At 49.3% G+C, this 25,406-nt stretch overlaps 1 protein-coding gene across 4 annotated transcripts in view; it reads left to right on the forward strand.

Annotated features, from left to right (window-relative positions):
* The window catches only part of MSH3 (mutS homolog 3), a 2,767,116-nt gene that overhangs the window by 2,108,359 nt on the left and 633,351 nt on the right, over positions 1-25,406 (forward strand). For all 4 annotated transcript variants that reach the window (XM_069627552.1, XM_069627549.1, XM_069627550.1 and 1 more), the window contains one exon: positions 22,640-22,797. In XM_069627552.1, the coding sequence (XP_069483653.1) occupies positions 22,640-22,797 (158 nt within the window). The remainder of the gene's footprint in view (positions 1-22,639; positions 22,798-25,406) is intronic.

Below are 25,406 nucleotides of genomic sequence, written 5' to 3' on the forward strand. Positions count from 1 at the left end.
GAGGTGGCATGGTCGACATCAGGGGGCTGTACACATATGGCCTCAATTGACCTGAATACCGCATTTGACTGGCTAGATCGAGGTAGATTGTGGCAAAAATTGGCCAATTGGGGCATGCCCTCAGGGCTCTTGAGGCTAATAAGTGGGGTATGTGAAAACTGTGGGGTTCGGGTTTGCTTGAATCAAAGAGGTGATCTCTCGAGGAGAATTCGATCTTTTCAGGGGTCCAGACAGGGTTATTCATTCGATCCCTGGCTATTCAACCAATATTTTTCTGATGTCGCCATTTCGCTTATTAAGGAGGGACTGCTTGCTCCTAAGATTGGCAGGGACAACATTATTTGGATTGCATTGCATATGCCGACGACCTACTAATCTTTAATAATACTAAGGTGGGGTTGCAACAGTATCTTTCCAACTTTGAAGTATATGCTAAAGCAAATGGGTTAATAATTAATCCCAGTAAAACAAAAATCTTATCCTTTACGAAAGCGAGGGCAAAGACCTCAGGTTTTATTGGTAAGTTGGGTGAGACTCCCCTGAAACTTGCTAGGTCAGTGCGATACTTGGGGTTTCCTTTTTCAGCCTACCATGGCTCAAAGGTAATAACTGAACCCATTTTACATAAAGCAAAATTGCTGGAGGCTCAGTTGGTCAGGATCGATCGAAAGTTTGGCAAGTTTTCCCTGAAACCTGCTTTAATTTTCTTTGAGAATAAAATCATTCCTAAATTAATCTATAGATTGGAATTGCTATCATTGAAAATGAGCGGAATACTGAATTGAGGGGCGCCTTTAGAGAAGAATATTGGATGTGCCAAATTCGATCCCTGTCTAAGCTATTAGGTTTGAATTGGGGATTGTTTTGATGTGGACACGAGTACATTGGGCCTGTATTTCCTTATACTCCAAAATTAAAACTGGAAAGCCTCATACACTGTACCATCTGATGGGTAGAAATCTGGATTTCGGAGGGATTGTGTCCGCCGACGTATTCCACATCCATGACATTTGTGTCCCACAGATGTGCACTTCGGAAACTTTTCAGCACAGGGCATCCTGCATCGATGGTGTCGAGCCGATGTCCCTCGAGGGCCTCTGTTGAGGGTCGACGTCACCAGATGTTATATATAGGACGCACAGCGCCCGTTGCCTCAGTTCCGTTTTTTCCACGAACGTGACCGCTTCGGAATCTCAGCGCGCCTCGGTTCTTCTGTTGAATCGGTTCTTCGAACTTGGTTGTTTGTGAAATAGGTCTTCGTCTTCTTCTACCCCACGGTCGGGTTTCAAGAAGTGCCGGGACTGCGGTTCCAAGATGTCGGTAACGGACCCGCATGACTTCTGCCTGTGGTGCCTTGGCGAGATCCACGCTACCGATGACTGTGATGAATGCCAGTCTTTGACGTCGAAGACCTTGCAGGAGCAGAAGAAGTTGTTGTCTGTAGGTAGGGTTTCCTAACCCCGTAAATCGAAAATTTGCTGGGCTTTCGACCGATGATTTGAGGGGTGACAATCCGCGTCGGCGTAAGTCCAGGGTGTCTCGGTCCCGGAGTGGTTCCCGCCATTCCTCTGCCTCTTCTAGGCACTCGCGGAAGCGCCATCATCGGTCGCCTTCCCATCCTCGTCCGAGGACTCCGCCAGACGGCGGGTAGCTTGTCCCAACAAGCATTAATCTCTGGCATAATGGGACGCATTTCGTAAGGAGATGATGGCGATTTTCGAATTGCAGGGCTCCGTTCCGTCCGCGCCTTTGAGAGAAGCCGCCAAGGAACGTGCTAGGGCCACAGCTCGCACGCCTTTGGGCTCGGGCGGTCGGCGCGATCATCGGGAGCCGTTGAGGTCCCGATCAGACAAGGTAGATCGGTCTAGCCATGCCTGCTCCAGGTCACGGTCCTCAACGCCCTGGAGACCATTGGAGCCTATGAGGCTTTCTAAGAAGGCATCGACGCCGTTGGTGCCATGTCCGTCAAGGGACTCACTCGAGGCTCCAGCTCCAAGGAAGTTATCGGCGCCGAAGCCGTCGAAGGACATGCTCGGGGCTCCGGCCTCGAAGCCGTTGTTTAAGGACGGTGGAAACTCAGAGGAAGGCCCTGAGTAAATCAGTGAGGGCTGTGTTTGAGCCTTTTTCTGTGCCCACATCCAGGGATATATTCCACCCTTTGGATTATATCTCAGAGGTGAATGAAGGGTCAGATGTTGAGGGGTTTGTTCCTCACGAACTATTGTCTGGTCATAGCCGGATGGAAGACCTTTGTCAATCCTTGCATGACGCCAGTGGTCTGGACACCTCCCCGGAGGTTGAGTTTGGCAGGCCTGAGCCTGGTACACACGCCGAGTCTTCGTACAGGCGTCTCATGTCGAGGGTGACGGAGTACTTGGGGTGGTCTGCTCCACCTGTGGATTTTCTGCAGGATGACCTGAAGATATTTTGGACCAAGGTCCACCCACTGACCTGGTGCTGCCATTTCATATGGCATTTCATATGGCCTTACAAAGAAGGGTGGCAGCGGCTTGGACTGCTCCGGAGAGTCTCCCGGCAGTGAATGATATTTTGGACCAAGGTCCACCCACTGACCTGGTGCTGCCATTTCATATGGCCTTACAAAGAAGGGTGGCAGCGGCTTGGACTGCTCCGGAGAGTCTCCCGGCAGTGAATAAGTCGCTACCAAAAAAATACCGTCCAGCCAGTGGCGACCCCGGCTACTTGTCTGCGCACCCCACACCGAAGAGTTTGGTGGTGCAGGCGTCTACGGGCCCAGCAAAGCAGGCTGCGTACCCTACCATCCCTCCGGATAGGGACGACAAGCGCTTTGACGGTTGGACAAAGAAAGTGTTTTCATCTGGGGTTATGGCTTTAAAGGCAGCCAACTCCGTTTGTGCTTTGGCAAGATTCACTCACACTCTGTGGAATTGTGTATCTTTGGCGGCTGAACATATTCCCGAAGGGGAGGAATGTGATGGTTTTCTTGCCCTCGTTCAGGATGGCAAGGATACCATGTGTGAGTCCGTTCAGTCGGGTCTGGACGTGGCAGACTGTGTCAGCCGGTCCATGGCGGTGAGCACCATGATGCGCAGGTTTGCGTGGTTGCGGAAGACAGAGTTTTTTCCTGATGTACAGTCCCGGCTTCTCAACATGCCCTTTTATGGTGACCATCTTTTTGGCAGCAAGGATGATGAGATGAAAGGTTGCAGACCTCCAAAGCTGCAGCGAAGTCGTTGAGCACTGCAGTACGTCAACCTCTGCCTTTTCGTCCTTGGGGACAGCAATGGAGGGGAGGTTCCTTTCGACAATACTCTTCCTTTGGTAGATCGAGGAGAGCTGCCAGTCGAAGGGGCCAACGTAGGAGTGCCAGAGGTGGAAAGCAAGGTACTCTAGGTGCCGAAGCCGCTCGGCCAGTTGCCTCTTTGCCCTCAGGCACTGCTGCAGCCGCTTCCGCTCAGTCATGAGGCCATGTCTCATGGTTCGCCGGTTGGGGGAAGGCAGGCGCAGCATCTTGTAGAATGGCGTGCCAATACTTCAGATGTGTGGGTTCTGGAGATCATAGCCCACGACTACTGTCTTCCTTTCCGGCAGAGGCCTCAAGACAATCCACCGGGTAAGCTCTCTTTGAAGAGTCCGGATCCGCTCCTTGCGCAGGAAATCAAATCCCTGCTGGAGAAAAGAGCCATAGAACTGGTGCCTGTATCGGAGAGGAACAAGAGATGGTATTCCCCATATTTTTTGATCGCAAAAAAAGACGGGGGATTGAGACCCATCATGGACTTGCGTGGTTTGAACAAGCTCCTCAGGAAGGACAAGTTCAAGATGCTTACTCCTTCTCAAGTCCTCCAGGCCCTTCAACTTCAGGACTGGTTGGTGCCTCTCAACCTCAAGGATGCTTACTTTCATGTGCCGATTCATCCCAAGCACAGGAAGTACCTGAGGTTCGCAGTTGGCGACTCGCATTTTCAGTTTCGGGTCCTGCCGTTCGGATTGACCTCCGCCCCGAGGGTCTTCACCAAGCTAATGGTGGTGGTGGCAGCGTATCTCAGGAAAGGGGGGATTCACGTCTGCCCTTACCTGGGCGATTGGTTGATTAGGGCACACTCTCCCGAGCAAGTCCTGGATCATCTGTCAGTTACCTGCCACTCCCTTCACAAGCTGGGCTTCTCCCTCACCTTAAAGAAGTCCCACTTGACACCTACCCAGCGGCTCCAGTACATCGGAGCAGTGCTCGACACATCCCTGGGGCAGTGTTCGCCTCCCCAAGTGAGGGCTCATCACATTCTGCAGATGGTGGATAAGTTTCAACATGCCCAGAGTCTCCCGGCGTTCGAGTTCTTAAGGTTGCTCGGCCTCATGTTATCCTGCATTCTACTGGTGCCAGAGGCCAGGCTGCGGATTAGATCTCTGCAGTGGGCTCTCAAGATGCAGTGGTCGCAGTTCTCTGGCAGAATGTCAGATCCCATTTATGTGCCGCCCTCGGTCGCCCAGGATCTTCTGTGGTACCCGTCAAAGGCAATCTGATGAAGGGGGCTCCATTTTGGCTACCCTGGCCGGAGGTAACGATCGTGACGGACGCATCCCTCACGGGATGGGGAGCTCCTACCAACGAGTTGACAGTCAGCCGTCGTTGGTCTCCGTCGGAGTCCAGACTCCACATCAATCTGTTAAAGCTGAGAGCCATCAGGCTGGCCCTGAAGGCTTTTCTGCCATCTGTGCGGGGGAAGGCTGTCTTGATTATGACGGACAACACAGTGGACATGCATTACCTTAACAGAAAAGGGGGGCAGGGTCACTCCCGTTGTGCAGGGAGACGATGCCGCTCTGGTTCTGGGCCATCCAACAGGAAATCTCGATCTCGGCAGTTTATCTGGCCGGAGACGAAAACGTGGTGGCGGACGCTCTGAGCAGGCAGAGCACTGTCTCTCACGAGTGGCAGTTGGCTCACAAAGTTCTTTTGGAGATCTTCGCCCTTTGGGGAACACCAACAGTGGATCTCTTCGCCACCAGTGTCAACCGGAAGTGCAAGAGATTCTGCTGGCAGGAATTTCCTCCAAGAGGAGCCTTAGGGGATGCATTCGTAGTGAAGTGGTCCTTCCCACTTCTGTATGCGTTTCCTCCAGTCCCCGTCATTCCTCGGGTGTTGCGGAGGTTACGGAGGTTCGGTTCCTGATTTATCTTCATTGCTCCGGATTGGGCCAGGAGAGCGTGGTACCCGGACCTTCTCGACATTTCCATCTGCTCTCCACGCCGTCTTCCCTACCGAGACCATCTGCTCTCACAGGAGGGGGTCAGGTTCTCCATCCAGAGGTCAGGTCGATCAACCTTCATGCTTGGTATCTGAAAGGTTGGGATACAAGGATTGGGACCTCCCAGATGACGTGATGGAGGTGTTGCGTTCGGCCAGGCGGCCTGCAACACAATCCCTGTTCCGTTGCTGTTGGCCAAAGTTTCTTTGACTGGTGCTGGGGTCAGAATGTGGATCCTTTCCAGTGTTCCATTCCTATGTTGTTGTCTTTTTTGCTTTCTTTAGCTCACAGGGGCCTTCAAGTGGGTACAATTAAGGGTTACCCGGTGGCGCTCGTCTGAGGAGTGTTCTTACTTTAAGATTCCTTTGATTTCACAGTTTCTGAAAGGACTGTCTAATGTGTTTCCACCGTCCCCTTTCCAAGTGCCGGGTTGGGATTTGAATTTGGTTTTAAAGTTCCTGATGGGAGCTCTGTTTGAGCTCTTACACTTTTGTCCGCTGAGTCTGTTGTCTTTTAAAACTGTGTTTTTAGTTGCGATTACTTCCGCACGCAGAGTGAGTGAATTACAGGCACTTTCTGCCAAGCCACCCTTTACTGTTTTCCATAAGTATACGGTTGTCGTGCGGGTGTGACCTTCTTTTCTTCCGAAGGTTGTGTCTGAATTTCATTTGAGCTAGAAGGTGGTTCTTCCGGCTTTTTATCCTTCTCCGCAACCTGGTAAAGAAGAGGAGAGGCTCCATAGTTTGGATCCTAGGAGAGCTTTTATCTTTCACGGATGTCCCGGATCAGAGTGGACAATCAGCTCTTTGTAGGTTATGCTGGACACCGCTTGGGTCAGGCTGTTTCCAAACAGACCTTAGTCAGATGGATTGTTTTGACTATCACTGAATACTACCGTTTGGTGGGGAAGGACCCTCCGGTGGGCTTACGGGCTACCTCTACTAGGGGTGTGGCTGCCTCAACTGCTCTACAAAGGGGTGTTCCTATTAGCAATATTTGCGAAGCAGCCACATGGGCCTCTGTCCATACTTTTGTTAAACACTATTCCCTGGACTCCATCCATGGGCAGGATTTGGCCTTTGGTAAGGCAGTCCTCTATTCAGCCATTTGATTGGATACTCTAAATTTCACATTCTAAATTCTTTCCCTCCTCCATAGTGTGGTACTGCTTTGGGAGTCTGTCATGGATGTGGAATACGTCGGAGGACACAATCCCTTCGAAGAACAAGTTACTTACCAATCTAGTAACGTACTTTCGATGGGATGTTCCTCCGACGCCCTCCCAGCCTGCCCCTCTGCAGAATTTCCTTTGTGATTACAGCTTACATTTCCGCAAGGAGACTGGTGTCACATGTTCTGGGGGAAAAAAGTAAACTGAGGCAATGGGCGCCGTGCATTCAATATATAACATCCGGTGACGTAGACCCTCAACGGGGGCCCTCGAGGGCCTTTGGCTCGACGCCATCGACGCAGGACGCCCTCTGCTGAAAAGTTTCCAAAGTGCACAGCTGTGGGACACAACTGTCATGGATGTGGAATACGTCGGAGGAACATCCCATCGAAAGAACGTTACCAGTTTGGTAAGTAACTTGTTCTTCTCTCGGACACTGATCTCTTTGAGGGACAGGTCGGAAGCCATCCTCGATATGATTGGAATGTCCATTTAGATCTTGATTTCGAATCCTATGAATGTAAAACGAGCCTTAGTTGATCTAGATTGGTGTCAAACTGTTGACAAATGTCACTCTTACCCCTCCTTGTCCCATCTGAACCACGAACATTGAGCCAGAGGTCTGCCTACCAAGGTTATTTTGCAATTTCGGGATAGATCTTACTGAGGTACCATCCTTCAGGCCAGATGGAATATCTTACCTACTAGGGACATCTTAGGAAGGAGATTGTTGATTCCGTTGGATGAAGCCAGATGTAGGTTTAGTTTGGCAAACTTGGAGACTCTAAAACACCAGGTCATGGAGTGCGTGTCTTTACAGCCACTTAGGGAAACATTTTTGGTGCCCCTTCATGTAAATTCTATTTTATATCAGGAAGAGTTGGCATGGAAACGGTGCCTTAATATTCAAACTATCCATGAGAGTATAGCTTTATCAGGATTTATTGAAAGTTTACACTTGTAATACAGAGCAAAATTTTTCTTTTATTGTACTTTGAAAGCTGTATTGTGTTAGGCCACCATAATGGGGTACTGGTTTTTACCTGATTTACATTCGTTTTTTTAAGTAGGATTTACTTTTTTCTTTTTAATGATTATTGGATAAGTGCTGTAGTACTGATTATGGTATATATTTTCTTTCTGTTTTAACTGACTATTAATGTTGACGATGAAATGGAATTTTCTTTTACTTCTGTAATGTTTTTGGATTTTATTATATGTTCTCTGTTTTGTAAAGGTTTGAATAAACCAAATACAAATAAAAATAATAATGAAATGAATAAGTGGTAATATTCTGTGTTTAGTAGGCCAGTTTTGCGTCTCAGTTCCGGGAAGGGGGTAAGGGACCCATTAGTGAGCATATCCCCCACTTTCCCGATGCCTGCTTCCACCCATTCTGACCACATCGGCAATCTATTCACTTCTGTCAAGTTCCTATTCTTCCATAAGGGCTGTGCCAAAGTCAATTTGCCATCCCAGCCAATAGGCCTATGAGCGTCATTCCATATGTGTTGTATGGAGTGCCAGTGTAAGGAGGGGGTTTGTTTCTATCTTTTGGTACAGGTTCGCGATTGGGGCTTTGCATGAGCCTTGCAGCCCCATGATTTCTGCCCGTATGAATCCCAGTGTAGTGTATCGTTAATAACTGGCATCTGGGATGCCCAATAACATGATTTGACATGCAACAGTCCGATTCTGCCTTCCCAGATTCATCACTGCAGTGTGGCCAGGGCGATTCTTGGATGTCCGCCTCCCCAGAGAAGGTCCCTAAGGATGTTGTCAATTCTATGGAATTCAGGATCTGGGATCCATAAGTGGGTGTTTTGTATAACATAGAGGAAGCGTGGTAATGCAAACATTTTAAAGAGGGTGTCCTTGCCCAGTAGGGAGAGCGGGATTGTCTTCAGTGCCGGACATCTAAGGCAAAGCGCTCTGCAATTGGGTGTAGGTTATAAGTGAGATATCTAGAGAGGTCCACTTCGACTCTAATGCCCAGGTAGCAAAAGTGTTTGCGTTCTAGCCGGTATGGGCAGTCCAGAGGGATTGCTTGTGTCATCCCCTGGATTGGGAAGAATATGGACTTATCCCAGTTCACTCGGAGACCGCTGAAGGTTCTGTAGTCCTTTAATAGGTCGTCTGTGTATAGGGAGATCCTATCTTCCCCACCTTCTGGCCAGCGGAAGCTTGTCCACGGCGTCATGATCCATGCCCCTGACCCCCTCAGGTATAACAGCCCCCTGGCAGCAGTGGGGCTAAAGCCCTTCACACTGGCCCCAAGGGCCTTAAAACTCCATCAGAAACATACATGGAGTCAGTCCTGGCGCCTTTGGCGCCAGGCTCATTATCAGGAATAAAGTAATACCAGTTTTGGACCATAATCCAACATGGAGGCCTATTACACAGCCCAGCTCTTTAGAACCAAGCCATGCAGTCTACTGTTTTGGGTGTGGCTGGGCCTGGAACTACCTGGCCTGGAACTACTTTACCTGGGCTATTTAAACCACGCCCAAACAGCAGAACACGCTTTGCGTTATTCTGCACTCCTGCAGCGTAATGATCACCGTATCTAGCTCCTGCTCATCTGTTTCTCCGCCGGCCTGATCCTGAAGCCCTAGATCCGGATTCCATTAATAACCTGGAAGAACAAGAACAGCATTAGCGAGTAAAAACACTTACCTGTGAAGTAACCGGCCTTGATTCCACCCTGTGCTTCACTTCGCAGGACAGCATTAATAATTCTTACCTGGGCAAGCAGCGAGTCCTGGCAGCACTCTACGCTTCTCTTAGCTCGCCCATCTCTGGGTTTCACCGCAACCTGCAAGGGAGAAGGAACAAGGTCAGCATTAACAAAGCACTTACCTGGGCATTCTCCTGATAGAGGCACTACCAACGGCTGGCACATAACCAAGCAGAGAGCAGTCCGGGATAGTGCTTGGACCTCCAGCCAGTATCATGTTGCGTCCCCGTGGATACCAGGTGAGCGTAATAGACGGGGCTCCATGGCAATTGCAAATAGTAATGGGGTTAGGCGACATCCCTGTCAGGTCCCTCTGCCCAGTGGATAGGTTCTGGATGACCAGCCATTTACCCTGACGTCCGTAAGTGGAGCATTGTATAATAATCGGACCCAGCCCAAGAAGCTTGCACTGAATTACATTTTCTTCATCATTTCCCAAAGGGCCTCCCAAATCACTGACTGGAACGCCTTCTTGAAGTTTATAGCTAACAGTGCTGGGGATTCTCCGATCGCAAGTGCACGTGTTCAGTCAACAGATGTACTCTCCGGATGTTCATGCAGGTTGATTTGTTCGGCATCAAGCCGCACTGATCCGGGTGATACAGGGATAGGATTGCTGCCTGCAGTCTGTTTGTGAGCACTTTGGCGAGGATTTTGGTTTTGCTGTTGGGTAACAAGATAGGTCTATAGGATTTACATAGGTGTGGAAGTTTAACTGATTTGGGAATAACTACAATACTGGCTTTGCGCAGGTCATAGGGGAGGGTGCCCTTTTCCTTACAGTGGTTAAACATTTTGTGCATAGGGGCTGTTACCTTTCCTCCCATTTTCTTCCACGTTTCGATCGGGAATCGATTGGGGCCTGGTGTTTTCCCCCAATTGGAGTTGGGCGATGGCAGTTGCAACTTCATCCTCCGTTATATCGGTGCCTTAATTACCCGATATGTGTCTTGTTTGGGGAAGAACAAGTAACCAAATCTTGATAGTGAGGCATCGGCCCCTGAGTGAAAGCAGTATCCCCTTTCCAGAGGGTGGAGCTCTTGCCAAACATCGCTCAGGCCGAGCGCCGAGGCAAAGGCTGCTAATTTTGTTGTGGCCTCCGGGTTCCTGCCCCGTAGGTGTGTGCGGTCTAGTGTTACATCCATGACGTCGTTGAAGTCGCCGCCAAGGATCCTAAATCGGGTTGACAATTTGCTGCAAGGGCCAGAATGTTGTCGAGTAAGTCCACTGGGAGAGGAGGGGGAGCGTACACTGCCAATACCCCAATGGTCTCGCCCCATATCTTACCAGTCAGCATCACAAATCTGCCTCTAGGATCTTGATTTACCTGCATTAGTTCTAAGGGGAGGCATTTATGTATTAATATTAGGACCCCCATAGAAAAGCCTGTGTGTATTGCTGTCCGGTAATTTGTTCTGCTAAAAAGGGTGCATGAGGTGCCCGCAAGGTGTGTTTCGGTAAGAAGGGCAATGTCGGGGGAGTGCCTTTTGAGTAATTGTGTACCAAGTCTTTGTTTGATTCTGTCACCCAGGCCGTTGACATTCCATTTACGGGATTTCATTCGGTTCCCCTGCCTATCAGAGTGCAGTGTGGGGATTGTGCTTGTCAGTGGGTTAGGTTCATGATCAGTAGTAGGTCTAAGTGTACAGCGATGTGAATAGGTATGTGTGTGATAAATGGATGGAAATTAACAGAAAGAAAGAGAAACAAACTCCAAACCCTCCCTTCCCTGTTAGGCCTGTGTGTCACGCAGGTTTTCTTACAACAATCGAGCCGGATTTCTCCAACCGGTAAGCAACCATGTCTACAGGAAACATAATGGGGAAAAGAGGAACTCTCATACTGTTACGCTCACCTGGTATCCACAGGGGCACCGCACGATACTGGATGGAGGTCTAAGCGCTATCCCGGACCGCTCTCTGCTTTGTTATGTGCCAGACATTGGGTAGCGCCTATAAAAGGAGAATGGAGGGTTAAGATACTGGTTCTGTGATGGGTGGACTCCCACGTCCCTCTGGTCCAAATCCCCTCTCTTGGGGTTATTGCTCACCTTAGGTTTTTGTGCGTTGAACTCTCCGTCCTGCGTCTCTGTGCAGGGGCACGTGGTTGGTGTGGGAGTTCCGTGGACCTAGTTGCTTCACTGGTCCGTGTGCCCTTATGTCGGGTCCAGACCGTCTGTGACTCTGATTCTGCTTGCTGTCTTCCAGGTGAGTTATAATGTATTTTCGGTCTTTATTCTGTCTCTTTCTTTCCCTCTGTTTTCTCTGTCTTCTCTGTGTCTTGCTCCACTATGCTGTTCCCTAACAATGTCTCTTTTTGTTTTCACAGGGATGGTGCGATCTTGGAGTTGCTGCACCGATGGCGAAGACCACAGTGAGTTATTGATGCGCGGAGCGCTGCACTGTTTATTGGTGTTAATTGCTAACCTGTGTTCTCTTCTTTGTAGAGGTTGCAGTGATGTTCCGTAGTGATGAGCGATCGAATCGCTGCTTGCCCAGGTAAGTGCTTTGTTAATGCTGACCTTGTTCCTTCTCCCTTGCAGGTTGCGGTGAAACCCGGAGATGGGCGAGGTAAGAAAGCACAGAGTGCTGCCAGGACTCGCTGCTTGCCCAGGTAAGAATTGTTGTTAATGCTGTACTTGTTTCTTTAACTTTGCAGGTTGCAGCGAACTCCAGAGATGGGCGAGGTAAGTGAAGCGCGGGTTGGATTCAAGGCTGGTTACTTCGCAGGTAAGTGTTCTTGCTCGCTAATGCTGTTCTTGTTCTTCCAGATTATTAATGGAATCCGGATCTAGGGCTTCAGGATCGGGCCACCGGAGAAGCAGATGAGCAGGAGCTGGACACAGTGAGCGTTACGCTGCAGGAGTGCAGAATAACACAAAGCATGTTCTGCTGTTTGGGTGTGGTTTAAATAGCCCACGTAAAGTAGTTCCAGGCCAAATAGTTCCAGGCCCAGCCACACCCAAAACACTAGACCGCATGGCTTGGTTCTAACAAACTGAGCTGTGTAATAGGCCTCCATGTTGGATTAAGGTCCAAAACTGGTATTGCTTTATTCCTGATAATGAGCCTGGCGCCAAAGGCGAGAAATGAATAACACCTCAGAAAACACTGAGAGGCGCCAGGACTGAATCCATGTATGTTTCTGATGGAGTTTTAAGGTCCTTGGGGCCAGTGTGAAGGGCTTTAGCCCCACTGCTGCCAGGGGGCTGTTATACCTGAGGGGGTCAGGGGCATGGATTGTGACACATACCCACCCTGTACTCTCTCCTCCCCCCACCCATCCCCAACTTGGAGGCCGTGTGAACCAAAAATCAACCAGAACCAGGCCAACAGATGTTGGCCAACTTTTTCCCACATCCCACCCTGTATTCCTCCCCAACTTGAAGCACCTGTCGCCCTAATACCGCGCCAAACGGGTGCAAAGAAACCAAGTCAACCATATGCGGGCTGTGCGCTGTTGCTGTTCGTGCGAGCCTCCATTTCCGTTCTGTAGCAGTTAAGGTTGTTTACCCCTGTATATCTTTGTAAGAGTGTAAACCAGTGCTGTTTGGGGCACCAAGTCATCCTTTACCGTCCGCTCCCAGCGTGGGGTCTAAGGGTGCTGTTTGTTCTGTTGCCTGTGGTTCCAAGAGGGTTTGGGAGTGACCCAAGTCTGGTTCTCGTCTGAGTCGTCCCTTCATTGGGTGAAGTCCAGGTGATGAGAGAACTTTTGATTCGAGCTATAACCAGGCCTCGTTCGTGTTCTTGAAAAGGTACACTGTTCCCTCGTGGTAGACTTTCAGTTGCGCCAGGAAGAAGAGAGCATATTTCATGCCGGGTGAATGCATCTTTCTTTTAACCGATTCAAAGGATTGATGTGCTCTCTGGACCTCCCTGGTGTAATCTGGAAAGAATACAATCCGGTAGCCATTGTACGTGATGTTGCCGGTGGGATGAGCCATTTGCTGGCCGGTGGGACAGGCCATTTGCAGCATAGCGTCCCGGTCCTGGTAGTTCAGAAGTTGTGCTTTTATGGTGCAGGGGCTGCCCCCAGAATGGGGCGACCCGCCGGCATCCTGTGTGCCCTTTCCACAGAGATACATTTGGAGAGCTTCTTTGGGACGGAGAGGTTCGTCAGCCATTGTTCCAGGAAGAGCTCCATGCTGGGCCCCTCTTCCTTTTCTGGCACCCTGAGGATGCGAATGTTGTTGCGCCTTGCCCTTCCTTCGCTGTCATCTGCCCTATTTCCCAGGTGAGTGAGTTTCTGAATAACCGCCGTCGGTTGTTTCTCCATTCTCTTAATTGCGTCCTCTGAGTCCGAGACGCGCTGCTCTGCATCCCTGACCCTCGAGGTCATATTTTGCATGTCTTGCCAGAGAAAGGACACTTATGTTGACCAGCCATCGATTTTCTCCTGCATAGAGGACCTGGATTCCCCTATGGCTCCCATTATGTCATGAAGGGAGATTTGAGAGTCTTGTAGCTCTATGCCTGTGCCTGCTGTCTCTGTGGCATGAATTGTGGGGGCAGGTGGTAAGGGAAACACCCACTGTGTATTGGCCCATCTTACACTGAAACCCCATCTTCTTAGCTTTATCTTTGACCATGGCGCTGAATGGTTGGTCTCTCTCCCTCGCTATCCAGTGCAATGTCAATGCCTAGTTGGCTTTATTGTCTTTACTCGGCCAATGGCCATGTGAAGTCCCAGGTTTTGTCCCTTTGGTGTCATCTACCCCCGGCCTCTTACCTGGGTCTGCTGGATTCCTGTGCTGGGTCGCTGTCACTCACTCCAGGTCTCTATCTCTGGCTGTGAGCTGCAATCGTATTTCTCTCGCCTGGAGGGGCAGGGGCGGCTGGTGTCAGGGTCCACCAACGTTCTTCTGTGCAGACCCAACGCTGCTCCACTGCTGTGCTGGTATGCGGGCCCGCCGGTTGTGTGGGGGGAGCTTCCGGTGTCGGGTCGGCAGTGCCGTTTGCCAAGGTCTCCAGTTCTGATGATTGCCGGCAGCCATTTCGTAGGGTTCCCTTCTGCGTTGGCTCACGTCTGCAATGCTCCACTGTGCAACCGTGACCCCAGTCACATTGTTGAGAAACTAGAGTGCTGAGTCTTGTTCTCAGAAGTGATCCTTGGACTCCTGGCCATCTTCTCTTCTTCTCAGTACATAGAATAAAGTCAGATGTAGCATACTTTGATGTTTGAGTCTTGAGAAGTAGATTAGGTTTTCCAATACTTTTTTTTTATAACACATTTTATTGCATTTTGTGCAAAAATACAAAAACATACAAAACATAACCATATAACTTTGCATACAAAAGGCAGAGTAGTACAATCTGATATGATCTGGATATAAGCAGACGTGGAGACACAGTTGTTGTGAGAAATAGGTGCAAACAAGTCAGCAAATGGCCGTTTACGTATTAGTCTTTCTCAAACAGCCTCAAAAAGTGACGTCATCGTTCGTGGCCTTGGCAGAATTGCGCAACAAAGCTTGTTGTCCATTCTGGATCTGAGTTATAATGTCTGTTCCCATTTACCCAAGATTCTATCTGCTTTAGCTTGATAGACTCGGCGTTCCATTAGGATGATGGCGTCCACATCTGACATCCATTGGTCATATTTCGGGGTAACTTCTGAGCCCCGCAATTGCGCAATGTTCCTTTTGGCAATTCCTGTTGCTGACGAGAGAAGAAGCTTTTCAAAGCGAGACATGTCTACTGCATCTTCAATACCCAAAAGGAGGAGTTTCGGGTCTGTTGGGATCGGACGGCACATTACTTTAGTGAGTCTTTCGCTACACTTATGCCAGAAGTGTTGCATACGTGTACATTGCCAGAGGATGTGATAGAAGGTCCCTTCTTCCTGTTTGCAGCGTAGGCATTTGGGGTCAGTCGTTTTGCCCCAGTTATACAAAGCCACTCGGGGATAATATATCCTTTGAAGAATCTTCAATTGAACGAGTCTGATTCTTGCGGAGATGGCAGAGTCTCTAGGATACATAAGAGTCGAGATCCAGTCTTCAGGTAATATTGGGCCCACATCGCATTCCCATTTCATCTTCAGGTTCAGCAGCTCTTTTGTGGCAAATGAGGAGATAGCGTTGTACATAGTAGACGTGACCTTGTTGTTCACACTGTCTATGACTATATTCCTTTCCATAGGCGTACATTCCGGCATGTCCACCATTTGGGCCCTATGTATGGTGAGGGCATGTTGTAGTTGTCCATAGTGGAAGTGTTCAGTGTCTGGGAGACCATATGTTGCCACGAGCTCGGGGAACTGTATCAGCTGATCATTCACGAATACCTGCTGAATGATCAGTATGCCGGCTGTTGCCCAGTTTGGCCATTTCGGGAGATTGCTGAGGCTCGAAAGGTGAGCATTGTTCCAGATGGGTTGGACTGGGGTAATTTTGTTGTCCCATCCTAAGTGTTTGTGTACTTCCTTCCACACCAGGGCTGTATGCGCCACTATCGTGCGTTCAGGAGGGCGAGTCTGTTTACGGTAGAGGCTTTCAATCGGGGACATGCCGTGTCGTGCATCTAATTCAGCTTTTATATGGGGAATGGACGGGTATCCATGCAATATATCATTGACTATCGCCATATGTGTCGCCCAGTAGTAGATCTGGATGTTTGAAAGTCCTATTCCCCCCTCCCAGACTGAGCGTTGGAGAGTTTTGAGGGCAATTCTCGGGTGTTTCCCACCCCAAAGGAGTTTACGTGTTGTTCCATCTATTCTACGGAACACTTCGCTGGGAACATGGAGAGGGGCGTTTTGAAGGATGTATAAGAACTGGGGTAGGGCTAGCATCTTAAATAGCGCCGCCCTGCCTAGCAATGTCAGTGGCAGTGCTTGCCAGTGGGCTGCATCTTGCTCTTATCTCTTAACTAGTGGATGTAAGTTTTGTTTTACATAGCTATCCATCCCATTGGTGATTAGAATGCCTAGGTAGCGGAACTGAGTGGTTTCTACTTGATATGGGAAGCCCGATGCTGGTATGCAGTCTACCCCTTTTACCGGAAACAGCACAGATTTGGACCAGTTTACTCTGAGTCCACTGAAGATTCCATAGTTAGTCAGTAGTTACGTGACCACGGGGCAGGAGGTCGCTGGGTCGCCCAGATATACTAAGAGGTCATCCGCATAGAGGGATATCCTATCTTCCCAGTTCGGCCCCCATCTGAAGCCAGTCCACGTGGTGGTGTCCCGCAGAAGGACTGCCAGTGGTTCCATTATCAGTGCAAACACCATTGTCGAGAGCGGGCAACCTTGTCTGGTTCCTTTCCTTAATCGGATATTACGTGAGGGCCACCCATTTACTCTGACCTCTGCCATTGGATTGTTGTAGAGGAGTTGCACCCATTTTATGAACGATTCCCCAAATTGCATCTTGCGCATTATTGCCCATAAGGCCTCCCAGTAAACTGGATCGAATGCTTTTTCGAAATCTATGGCCAGCAGTGCAAGTGATTGTTGCAAAGCAGGTGCTCTCTCCAGCGCCAGGTGCAGCCTGCGAATGTTCATTCTCGTGGACCTTTGAGGCATGAAGCCACATTGGTCAGGGTGGATCAGTGACGTAATGACCAATTGTAGCCTGTTGGCTAGTATTTTGGCTTCACTGTTGATTGGGGATATGGGTCGGTAGGAGGTGCATTCCTCCGGGGGTTTGCTCTTTTTGGGGATCACTACGATGGTGGCTTTACAGAGGTCTGGTGGGAGTGCGCCCTTGGCCAGGGAGTGTTCAAACATGTTGAGCAAGTGCGTGGGTATATCTAGATGGTTCAGCTTTTTCCAGATGTCAAGTGGGAACCCATTGGAACCTGGGGTCTTGCCTGTTTGGAGTTGGGCAATGGCTGTTGATATTTCGTCAGCCGTGATTTTGTTGTCTAGAGTGGTAGCTTGTTCTGTGGTAAGTGTTGGGAGGACAATGTCGTTCAGTATGGTGCTGACTGCAGCGTTGGTGGGGGGGTTTGTAAAGGTCCTCGTAGAATTCTGCAAAGCGCTCTGCAATCTCGGCATCGGAGTAGACAAGATCTGTATTCAAGGTTCTGATGCACTTCACCTTCTGTTGTCCTTCGTCGTGCTTTTCCAGCCACGTGAGCATTTTGCCTGCTTTTTCTCCTGTCTCGTACAGCCTTGTTTTCATAGCAATGTTTGCCTTTTTGGCACAGTCTAAGGCTAAATTGCGGAGCTTCTTCTCTGCCATTATAAGGGCTCTGTTCGTCTCCGGGGTGTCTCTGGCAATGTGATCTAATTCCTTGGACGTGACTTTGCTTTCGGTTTCAGTGATTCCCTCGCGTTGTACCTTCTTTTTTGCCGAGGTCCATGAGATGATTTCACCGCGTAAGACTTTTTTGTGCGCTTCCCATAGTGAATTGGGATCGTCAACCGAGCCTGCATTCAACTCAAAATAGTTGGAAGTAGCTGCCTCCATCTTTTCCTGAAGGTGCGGGAACCCCAAGTAGTAGGTGTTCAGCCTCCACAAGGGGGGCGGTCGTGGTCTTGCCGTTTCCAGTTCGAGTACCAGTGGGGAGTGGTCGGAGATCCCCCGCGGGAGGAAGAATGCGCTGGATACTTTATGAATATTTTTGCATGGTAAGAAGAAAGTCTATTCTGGACATCGAGGCGTGTGCTCCAGAATGAAAAGAGTACTGTCGAACCTCAGCGTGCAGGTCTCTCCACGCGTCACACAGGCCCAGTGCTGACGCGAAGGAAGCCAATTTGGTGGTGGTGGCGGCGTTCCTGGCTCTCAAGTGCGTGCGATCGAGGCTATTGTTCATGACTTCATTGAAGTCCCCTCCTAACACCCATGTGTCTGCGGTGTTTGCTGCCAGGATGGGGGTAATTTCGGTTAGCAGGTCATTAAGGAGAAGTGGCGGGGAGTATTCTGCCATGAGTGCCAGGGTTTGGCTCCATAGCGTTGCATGGATGTGTACATAGCGGCCTCCTCTATCTTGTAGAATGTGCGTGATCACAAGTGGGAGTCTTTTATGGATCAGTATGAGCACCCCTCTCGCACCCATGGAGAAACCAGTGTGCACTGCTGTGCGGTAGTTTGATCTTTGGAAGAATTTGCACACATTTCCTGCAAGGTGTGTTTCGGACAGAAAGACTAAATCCGGGGAGTGTCTATTTAGGTGTTGCAGTACCAGTCTTCTTTTGATGATGGATCCCAGCCCATTCACGTTCCATGACAGGAGTTTGAGCCTTCTCTGGGCTGAATTATTCTCAGGTGCCATTGGCTGTTTGGGGTGTAGATTTGCGCATGTGTTCCCTCAGTTGTATACGCGGCAGTTGTACCGCGTTTGATCTGTACAGCGTACTCCTCTTGCCCTTGGATGCTAAACATTGAAAACAGAAAAAAACGTCATCCTCAACTCCCCCCACCCCATACTCCACCCCCACTGAAGCATCTGTCAACCCAATATAAACATTCAACCCATTAATTCTTTAACTTTTGATTCGTTGCCTTGATCGGGGGGCGGCTGTTCGGTCGGCCGCCAGCCTAGATATGCCTTATGATTCAGTTTCCATTATGGAACGTGAGCTCCGTTGCGTTACTTTTGCGATGTTTCAGGCATCTTCACTGGCTGTTATAGCTCCTTATGCGTTTTCCGGTGCTCATTCTCAATTTGTTGTTGCTGTTGCAAATCCATGTCGGGTGGATGCTCAGGATGTGGTATATTGTGTTCTCTTCTCCCCCCCCACCCTCCAGCAGGGCCCCAGTCTCCATCCATGTGCCTCTCGGCCCAACTCCACGCTTCCTTGGGATCTGTAAAGTGCACCGATGTCCCCTTATGGTAAATCTTGAGCTGGGCCGGAAGAGATTAGTCCATATTTGACACCCAGTGAGTGGAGGCGCCTCTTGAGCGGATCAAATGATTGGCATGCCTTTTGCACCTCCTTGGTAAAGTCAGGGAAGAAGGTGATTTTTGATCCATTATACGTGATTGTCCCTTTCGATCTCGCCAACTGCAGCACCGTATCCCTATGTCTATAGTTTAGAAATCTTGCGATAACTGTGCTCGGCGGTGCTCCCGGGGTGACCCTGCCAGTTGGAATGCAATGGGCCCTTTCGATGGAGAAGAATTTTGCGAAGGATTGCGTGTCATATGTGTCCACAAGCCATTCCTCGAGGAATAGTTCCATACAATCCCCTCCCGCCTTCTCGGGAAGGCCAAGTATGCGAACATTGTTTCGCCTGGATCTGCCTTCGCTATCGTCCACTCTAGCTTCCAGGAGCTTGATGCGTGACATCATGCCGGACACGTTGCGGTTTATCTCTCGTAGGCTGTCTTCCGTTTCCGAAATTCGTGCCTCCGCCTCCCCAGTGCGTGAGGTCAGTTTTTGCAGGTCATGTCTTAATAGGGACACGTCCACAACGATACTGTCCATCTTTTTTCCATTGAAGTTCTGGAGCTGGCAATGGCACTCATTATATCTCTGAGGGAGATATCCTCTTCCACGCAGTCTGACTCAGATATTTGCGACCTCTCCGGGGAGCGAGTCAGTGGCGTGGTAGCGTATTGTTCAATTCTGCTCTGCGTAGAGGTCTTCCTGGGTTTATCCTTCCCCATTGCCGGGTATCTGGTCCGACACCGGCCGGGGTTCGTCCCGGGCGGAGCGAGAGGGGACAGCGGCTGGGCAAGAGGCTGGTTGTGCTGCTGGGCCAGGAGTATTGTCGCCGAGTCCAGGCGTCGCGCAGGCGGAACACCCAGGGAACTGCACCAGTTGTGATGTTGTTGGCCCAAGGACACTTTGTGATCAGTGCGCCCACCAGTCACTGGGACCCACCCGGGTCTGTTGTGTCGTGGTTCCTTTCACTGGGTGGGGCAGGGTCAGGGCAAGGATGTTAGTCAGGCAGTGGGTTCTTCCAGTCCCGGGCCCCTGTTCGCTTTGTAGATCCAGGGGGAACACCAGGGCTTCAGCAGGATCGTTCCAACAAGCAAAAAGGGGGAATCAGGGGGTCGACAGTGTCTTGAAGCTCAAGCCCCCGCCCGATGCCTCCCCCCTCTCCTTACCGCACAGTTGTTCTCCGGAACGGAGCAGCAGGTGTCAGTGGCTGCAGGGCGTAGATGACTCCGCAGGCTTTTCCAATACTTGAAGTAGATTTTTATGCAACATACCTCCCAGCAACTTGCCACACGCATTTTACCTAGTGTAGGATTCATTTTACTATATATTCTTCACTTATATTTGGTACAGGTCCCAGACTCGCAGTATTCAGATTAGCTTGGTTTACTCTCCTGCCAAGCCTTTGTCCTCTCATGGACTGTCCCTCTGTGGGTGTGAGTCCCAGACTCTTGATATTCTCATTGGCTTTCTTTCTGTCTCTCATATGTGTGTGGGTCCCACACTCGTAATATTCTCATTAGCTTTTGATTCTGTTGTTCATATGGGTGTGGTCCAAGACTCTCACTTCGTTCCAACTGTCCCAGGCCCTGTTGTCAGAGCTTCAGGCTTCACGGACTTGCTCCCCCGGACCCCAAACACCTCTTGGGTAACTTGTGTACATGTTTGCTTCCTCATGGCAGGTACCAGCATATACCGACGAGCAATCAGCATCTCTGGAGGCTCCGGCTTTCGGGGATTCATTGCTGTCTGCAGCTGCTCTGTAGGTGTCTGCTTCTCCCCGGCGGTGGATCCTCTCTCATGCATGCTTTGCTGGTGCTCTGGGTGCCCTGAGGTTTCACACGGCAGCATGCCGAGCCGTCCTTGCTTCCTTAATCTCGCTCAAGATCTCCCCCTCCGTTTTCTCGGCGCCTATTATGTCATGAAGGGAGATTTGAGAGTCTTGTAGCTCTCCATCTGTGCCTGCTGTTTATGTAGCGCGAATTGTGGGGGGGTTGGGAAACACCCACCGTGTATTGGTCCATCTTACAATGAAACCCTGTCTTCTTAGCTTTATCTTTGACCATGGCGCTGCACAGTTGGTCTCTCTCCCTCACTATCCAGTACGATGTCAATGCCCAGTTGGCTTTATTTTCTTTACTTGGCCAATGGCCATGTGAAGTCCCAGGTTTTGTCCCTTTGGTCTGGATGGCTTGTGGGGCGGGCTTTTGGGGTTTAGTGCTACCACCTGCTCCCTCCTGTTGTGCCTGGCCAGGGTGGGTGGGCCGTGGCTCTGACTGGGGAAGGATGCCCAGTCACTAAATACGGCGCAAGGCCTGTTTTCCTGCGCATTTTGTGCAGGGTCGGGTGGGTCTGATGTCACCTGAGTCTGCCGGGTTTCGGGGCGGATGGAGATCATAATATAGAAGTCTGTGCCCTGTTGATTTGTTGTCTTCCCTGCGTTGGTGGCCAGGGAATTCCTATGGTTGGGTTTGGGTGGCTTGTGGCTAGGGCAGACAAGCCTTAGCTATTGCAGTGTATGGGTGCCCCTCTGCTTATTGCAGCATGGGTGGCTGTCCACTTCCTCCTTTTTCAGCTGCAGACCCAGTGGTCCTGGTGTCATCTACCCCTGGGCCTCTCACCTGGGTATGCCAGGTTCCTGTGCTGGGTCGCTGTCACTCACTCCAGGTCTCTATCTCCGGCTGTGAGTTGCGATCGTATTTCTCCCGCCTGGAGGGGCAGGGGCACCTGGTGTCAGTGTCCACCAACGTTCTTCTGTGCAGATCTTGCTTTCTCTGATGTTTGAATCTTGCCAAGTATATTAGGTTTACCCTGACTTGAATTAGAGGTATATGCAGTATTAATCCTTTCCCTGATGTTTGAATCTTGCCAGGTATATTAAGTTTCATCATGCTCAAAGTAGATCCATATGCTGCATGTGTTATATTTTTGGATGTTTTAACGTCATGTATATCAGGTTGACTAAATTGATGATAGCAGACATTGGTCCTATCAAAAGAAGGTAATGAGGATTTAACATTGGGGATGAGTTTAGATGTACTAACACGGGAGAATACTGCATTCTCTGAGCACGTCGTCCTCAATCCCGCCATGTTATCCTCCCTCAGTGCACCACCCCAAGGGCGACTATTGTACTGTGCACACACCACCCTGAGCCCATGGGAAAGGTCTCCCCCTAGGGGAGAAGGGACGACAGCCACAGATTCGTCACAATATTTTAATCGAAAGAGCATGTGACATGAAACTTCCAGATTAAAACAGCATTGGAAGGAATCATTGCTATTAGCAAAATGGTCATTCTCTTTATTCTCTGCATCAGAAGCAAAGGATGTGCTAGACAGTGAGCCCAAGAGCCCTATGAAATGAGAAGTTGTATCATCTGTTGCAGTGTGCCTAATGTGGAAAACAAGCTAATTAAAATGTTTAATCATGGAAGTTGATTGCCTTATGTGGGCAAGCGTGTCCTCATGCCCAGAAAACCCTGCGTTGTTCTCACGCTCCACTTACGAAGCGTGCATAATTTACACCAGCTCCTCTGATCACACCCTTGTTATTTGGACACGTTTCCTAATTCTCTGCTTTGTGCCGCTGCTTCAGTACACCATAATATGGAAAGCTGCTGGATTTAGGTTTTGTTCTGTAATAGCTGTTTCTGTAATTTTCCAGGGAGACCGCGAGCGGGCAATGATCATTACAGGACCCAACATGGGCGGCAAAAGTTCCTACATCAAGCAAGTTGCCTTGATCACGGGCATGGCACAGATGGGCTCCTACGTCCCCGCAGAGGAAGCCTCCATCGGGATAGTGGATGGAATATTTACAAGGTATACACGCAGCCTCTTGATATGAGTGTGAAAGGTTCCTTCCATTGTGTTGATATTGTACAACTTGTACGTGTTGTGTAGGCTGTTCCTCTGCATGTGTTGCTAGCCCAGACAAATAAAAAACTCCACCGTTTGATTGGAGTTTATAATAAGCTCTAACTAACATTAGCCAGGTAAATTAACATGGAATAAACAGACCCCCCACCTCCAGTAGAGAGAGAGCACATGCTTCTACCTGCTGCCAAGATGGTGGTCACCTCAGGCCACCTGGGGCTGTCTACCATTCCTCTGGCGAAATCCCCATTCCTGTATGTGTTCAGTATCCTCCCCACAGACCTTCCTCAAGTTCAGTCTTCATTACTTAATAAATGAGTTCTATTGAATTAAGGGGTCCATATTTGAGACAAAAGGAACTTTCTGACCCATCTCGGTCCTGTTTCACTTGTGGACAAATCATGGTAGGTGTCACAATAGGAGCTTACACGCAGTGTTGTATAGGAAATAAAATATTTCTTGGCACTATTATAAAAGTGGCTGACAATCTCAAAGGGCAATTAGCTACTTTTTGTGACAGTGTTTAAGTAGTACCTAATAGTTTGTTTTTTGTAAAATATATTGCAAATAGTGCATTTTAAGCCACATTTGGCCAGTAGAATTAGTCAAAACTTCCTGCTACACAGTGCAGTGATATATCAGACGGACAGACCCTGGTCTAAACAAATGGCCCACAACAGCCCATTGCACTGGCCTTTCAAGCATTGCCTTATATGCCAGTCTAAGCCTGCCTACTCTGGATAATATAGCCTTATATGTTGAGGAAGGGGTCATTATCGCAGGATAGAGACCCACCACAAAGGTATGCCCAGGGTGAAGCAGATGGCTATAAGTTGGGGAAGGATCACTATCCCAAGCGATAACGGCCCTTCCCGATGTCTATAAGCCTATTAGCACATAGTGGTAGTAGCAATATATGTTTTGGCATTTTGGTGGTGACGTAAAAGATTGAGTAAAGCAAATTGACAAATGGAGTTAGGAAATTAAATGCAGTTTTATTTTATAGTGTTTTAATATAATGGTTGTCTTCATACGGTGAGCATTTTAATTGCAACTTAGTTGAACTGGAACAGGTTTAACAAGAATATAAATTAGGTGTCTTGTAAAAGAAAATGATTTCTCTTTAAGAAAGTGAAAGCATTTTCCAATGTTTTAGCTTCCTCTTTCGAGTATGAAATAGCATGTTGCAACCCAAAAATATTGCCCCCCCCAGAGATGAAGTAGCTAGTTGAAAAAGAAAATATTGCCTAGAAATAGCATTGTTGTTGTTTCCCTGTCTGCTTCGGAAGGCAAATAACTAGATGTTATTGGCTGCACTCTAAACATTCTGATTGGCTGAGAGGTCAATAATGGCCTCCGTCTGCTAATATCATTTCTTAAAATATTGAACTGGGTTGACGCAGGGGAAGGACTGACTGGTCTGCGCTCCAATTCTGAAGTGCTCCACAAGGTGGCCTGTGGCAGTTCAGAGATAGCTCAGGCGAATAATATTTATTCTGAGCAAGTGGAAGAGCTGCAGACATATTAGGGGGAGAGTTGTCTGGTCCCACGGGATGGGGTCTGGGTGGCGGTGGCTTGGCTGCCTTAGGGCACGGCTTCTCCTGTGAGAAGCATCCATATCACTGACAGGTCTACTGTGGGCAGAGATGGGGAAGGCATGGCAGATTGAGCTCTGATAGCTGCTGGGAAGTGTAAGGAACTCATGGTGGCACAATAAAGACAGAGACAAGTGATACGATTCAAGGGTGTTTATTTTAACAATGTGCAGGTTGGAAAAACGCCTAATCTAACCTAAATCTAAGATGGGAGCAAGCTTCGACCATCAAAAGAAAAATAAGGCGGTGCTTGTGGCATCTGGTTAAAGTAAAAGGGCCTATTCTACAAAACCTATTGCCAGTTCTTACAACTAATATAGAAAGAGTGTGGGATTAGATGGACAATAAAGAAAAGACATGTTCATAAATAATAAGTCCGGATGTGATAGGGCGGGTCTCCCTGGCCCATGGGATAAGGTGGCACTTCTGAGCACAGCACATGCTCGAGCTTTCACCAGCACGAGGAGCCTCGATGGCCAAGTCTCTTTCCTCTTGAAAGTCTCTTGCCTTCGAGGGTCGGAAAATAACAAACAACTTAAAGTTCCTTTCAAACGATCGTTAGGGTTGATAGTGTTTCACCTCTGGGTCCCCCCATTCCAGGCGCAGACCCTTCCTTTACAACAACTTAAAGTTCTGATCACTCGGTAGTAGGATGATAATGATTCGCCCCTGGGTCTCCGCTCTTCTGGGCGTGGACTCCTCTCGATTCTTAGCCTCCCTCGGTCTGGTTCACTGTGGCTCTTGTTCACAACTTAAGGTGATGGTAGTTCAACCCTGGGTCCCCCTGTTCCGGGCGCAGATCCCTCACAATTCTTAGCCTCCCTTGGTCGGGTTCACTGTGGTTAGATTCTCAGCCTCCTTCAGTCTGGTTCACCATGGCTCTTCTTCACACGTACCAGTCTTTGGGTGATGATTTTTCACCCTAGGATCCTCCTCGGCCGGGCTCAGACCACATTTTGA

The sequence above is a fragment of the Ambystoma mexicanum genome, chromosome 6p (assembly GCF_040938575.1).
Source record: "Ambystoma mexicanum isolate Mex_15411 chromosome 6p, UKY_AmexF1_1, whole genome shotgun sequence".
Taxonomy (NCBI): domain Eukaryota; kingdom Metazoa; phylum Chordata; class Amphibia; order Caudata; family Ambystomatidae; genus Ambystoma; species Ambystoma mexicanum.